The 3,583-nt window shown below is 32.1% G+C and overlaps 1 protein-coding gene across 1 annotated transcript; it reads right to left on the minus strand.

Moving 5' to 3' along the window:
• Positions 1-223: 223 nt before the first annotated feature.
• Positions 224-1,860, minus strand: LOC125841975 (ankyrin repeat-containing protein ITN1-like). The gene is made up of 2 exons (XM_049521163.1): positions 1,288-1,860; positions 224-1,216 (listed from the first exon to the last, which is right to left on the minus strand). Exons 1-2 carry the CDS (start codon positions 1,858-1,860, stop codon positions 395-397), a joined length of 1,395 nt encoding a protein of 464 aa, XP_049377120.1. The 3' UTR covers positions 224-394.
• Positions 1,861-3,583: the final 1,723 nt, after the last annotated feature.

The raw sequence follows: 3,583 nt of genomic DNA on the forward strand, positions 1-3,583 counted from the left end.
TTGTAGAGCAATTTGAATTCTGCCTTTTTCTCTATTCTTTTCAATAGAAATTTTTTTCCTTGTTGGTTGGTAAGAGGAGAAGGTTTAATGGAGAGAAATTTCTCTGTTTTGTTAAATTTGTCTGGTTGCATTGTTGTGATTGAATAGATAAATGTTGAGTAATTGTATCAAAGTAAATGTATAAAGCATATACACAGTGAAGCAAGCCATTTAAGAAGTTTTGTTTTATTAGCTTGGACTTGTCTATACTTTTTCCCAATTCGAAGGATACAAATTTATTTTGCTTGGACTTGTCTATGCTATTGAACTCTAACATATGACAATGAAATTAGATTCTCAAAACAGTCATGAATATTTCTTGTAATGGCTGAGTCCTGCTTGTCAATGCAACAGATCAAACAGTGACATATGTTGAATTTACAAATTTTTGTGCTGCTGCTGATCTTATTTCATGCTTCTTTTTCTGCCATACATGCAACAAGCGTATTGTGTTACCGAGTAGAAGTAGTGCCATTAAGCCACACCATACGAAAATTCCAATTTCAATGATCTGACCAAGTGCATCACTGTCCTTGCCAGGCGTGAGGATGTAAATTGATACGCCATAAGTGACTGCTATTGAGGAAACTGTCGACCACATGATAACCATCAAACCCCACATGAAAATCCTGCGCCTGAAGGGCAATCCACTTATCAGCAGCAAGATTGTGCTGAGAGAAGAAACAAAGGCAATGGTGTTGGCACGAAGAAAAAATCGATACGATTTGGGATGAATAAAAGCCATTACTGCCCGCCCAGCTTTATGTGGGGGTATTTCCTGATTAGTTAATTCTTCACTTTCTTCCCAAACACCTCCTGGAGGGTTCACTCCAGCTTGGAATGCCATGCTTGCAATAAGTGAGGCCACCACCATTATTGTCTCGCGTTTTTTGGAAAGCCAATCACCTTTTGATGGGGGCTTTTGAGCCTCATTTCCCCCTAAATATACCGGTGGTGTAGATACTTCAGAATTGTTATTTCCAGCAGAGCCATTGGAAATTTTGGTACAATTCTGAATATCTTTTGCCCTTAAACCTCCAGCTTCTCGAAGACACTCTCCAATTGATAGATCATTCACGCCCCTCCGACTCTGTGCTAAAATATCTAATGCTGTATTCCCATTTGCATCCATAGCATTCACATCAATATGATGCGTCTTTAGCAAGTACTTGGCAGTCTGCAAGATTTGATTGGTAAGTGGTTTAATTACTATACTGCTTATAAGAAATTGAACATAGTCATTCATACCTCAATTTGCTTATCAGCAACAGCCAAATGCAGAATGTTATGTCCATCACCATCCTTTGCATTCAAGAACACATGGTCCCATCCAATCTCCATTAGCACCTTCAGAACCTCCAGCTGATTATGCTTCACACATAAATGCAAAACGTTTTCTCCATTGATCATCGTTCCTAGAGCTGCACGAGGCCTGACATGTATCAGTTCTTTGATGACTTCAACTCGACCTTTGATGGCTGCAAGATGGAGAGGATTTCCACCATCGCAATCACGAGCTAGACACAGTTCAGCATTTACCAACAACAACATCTTTACAATATGCAGGTGACCTTTGGCTGAAGCTACGTGAAGAGCAGATGACTTTCGTGAATCCAATTCAGAAGCAAGCTGAGGATTTCGAGCCAGAATTAACCTCACAAACTCAATATGGCCACACAGTGCTGCTATGTGTAAAGGTGTTTCATTGAAGCAAGTTAAGGTAAGTCTATCAAGAATTAAAGAATCTTGTTCAAGTAATTCTTGTAAAACTCTAACATCTCCTTTAACTGAAGCTTCATACAATCGCTTCCCCATATCCATTTTCATCAATTAGATACTTTTTTACAAACAGAATTGCATAATTTTATAGTTGCTGATATTTCTGTACTTATTGGATTGAGTCATCCTTGGAAAAGTCTTGCACAAAATTTTAGACTTGTTTAAATGATACTATTCACGATGCTTTGGAAGCTCCTAACCTCAATGTTCAATTACCATTTTGTCCTTATCTTATCCCTAAAATAAATTAAATATTAAGTAATAGTTATATTAAAATTTATGCATCAAACAAGATCTTAATTTAATCGTATATTCATGTACTAAATGTGGGTAATGAAGAGTCTAATAACATTCAATTTTAATTTGTCAGATAAGTGGGGTATTGAAGAGTCTATCAAACACACTCACACAGCATTATTTATATTTCCTTCTTTCATCCAAATTTGTGATCATCTTGCATTCTACATTAAGTTAGTCTACATCATTTGTAAAATTTGCATTACCAATCTGTAATTGTAAAAATTCCTACTCATTCATTTATTTGTATTCTTTAAAATTTCATGCATATTCATCTTCTTTTTGTTGAGAAATATGTAAATTATCATAGTTACAAGATGAATATTCTCCAATATGAAATTGTAAGTGAATTTTTAATTTTCATATCTCCATCTTCTTGAGTTTTTAAATATAAATTCGTAATTGATTACTATATTTTTGTATTCTTCATTTCTTCTATCGTTAGGATATAAATATAATAAAGCTAATCCAAATGTATATTTATAATTAATTATTTTGAGGGTAAGCATATTAAATCTTGCAGAATATTTTCACAACTAGACTCGTAAAAGAGTAAGTCTTTGATAAACATTTATAGTTATGCCTTCTTCGTTGTTTGATAATCATTTATCTTTTTTTATATCAACATCTTTGTACTTTTTCCTTTTTATATGTAATCTCAAATGTTTAGAAAATTCATGTACATAACAATTACAAAGGGGTACAAAAATTAGTGCAAAAGTAAAATAAAATAGAAAATAATGTAAATTAAAAAGATGACTAAATGTTACATTGAATTTTATTGTATTAGAAATCATATTTAATTTTTTATATGCAAATCCTTTAATATATAGTTCAAGAAATATAGTGTATCTGTATTTTTAACATAGTCATGCTTTCTTTTATGTATATTTTTTTTTTATGATTTTAGTTTTTTATACATATGAAACATTTTGTCTATAGCAAGTCGACTTTTAACAAAATGTAATTCAATAAATATGACAATATTTTTGTCTATATATTTTTAATGTGATGTCTTTTATTATGGATGTCATGCCTTTATTTACTTCTCTTTCTTTTCCGTTTGAACTTAATTTTTTCTATAAATTTGATGTTACACCATCTAGACATTTTGTAATATTTTTCTTTATACGTATCTTTTTGATAGACAATTTCTTTTTTGATTATTAAAACTTACGTTTAGTAATTAAAATATATTAATTCCTCTAATATAATAAAAGATTTATTTTTTATGAAGCATTAAAAATACCAAACCTCCAACATCTGACACAAGATTTTCATGCTATATTTTGTGAAAAGTTATATTCTTACGTCAAACTTACATACAAAAGGACTTAGCTTGGAACTTAGAGATGAATTTATGTACGCTTCACTATGATATATTTACTATTATAAATTAACTTTTCTAATGTCAATTAGGGGACAAATGTGCAACACACGTTTCCAGGGCTAGTGTGTGTGTGTGTGT

Source organism: Solanum stenotomum, chromosome 10 (assembly GCF_019186545.1).
Source record: "Solanum stenotomum isolate F172 chromosome 10, ASM1918654v1, whole genome shotgun sequence".
Classification (NCBI taxonomy): domain Eukaryota; kingdom Viridiplantae; phylum Streptophyta; class Magnoliopsida; order Solanales; family Solanaceae; genus Solanum; species Solanum stenotomum.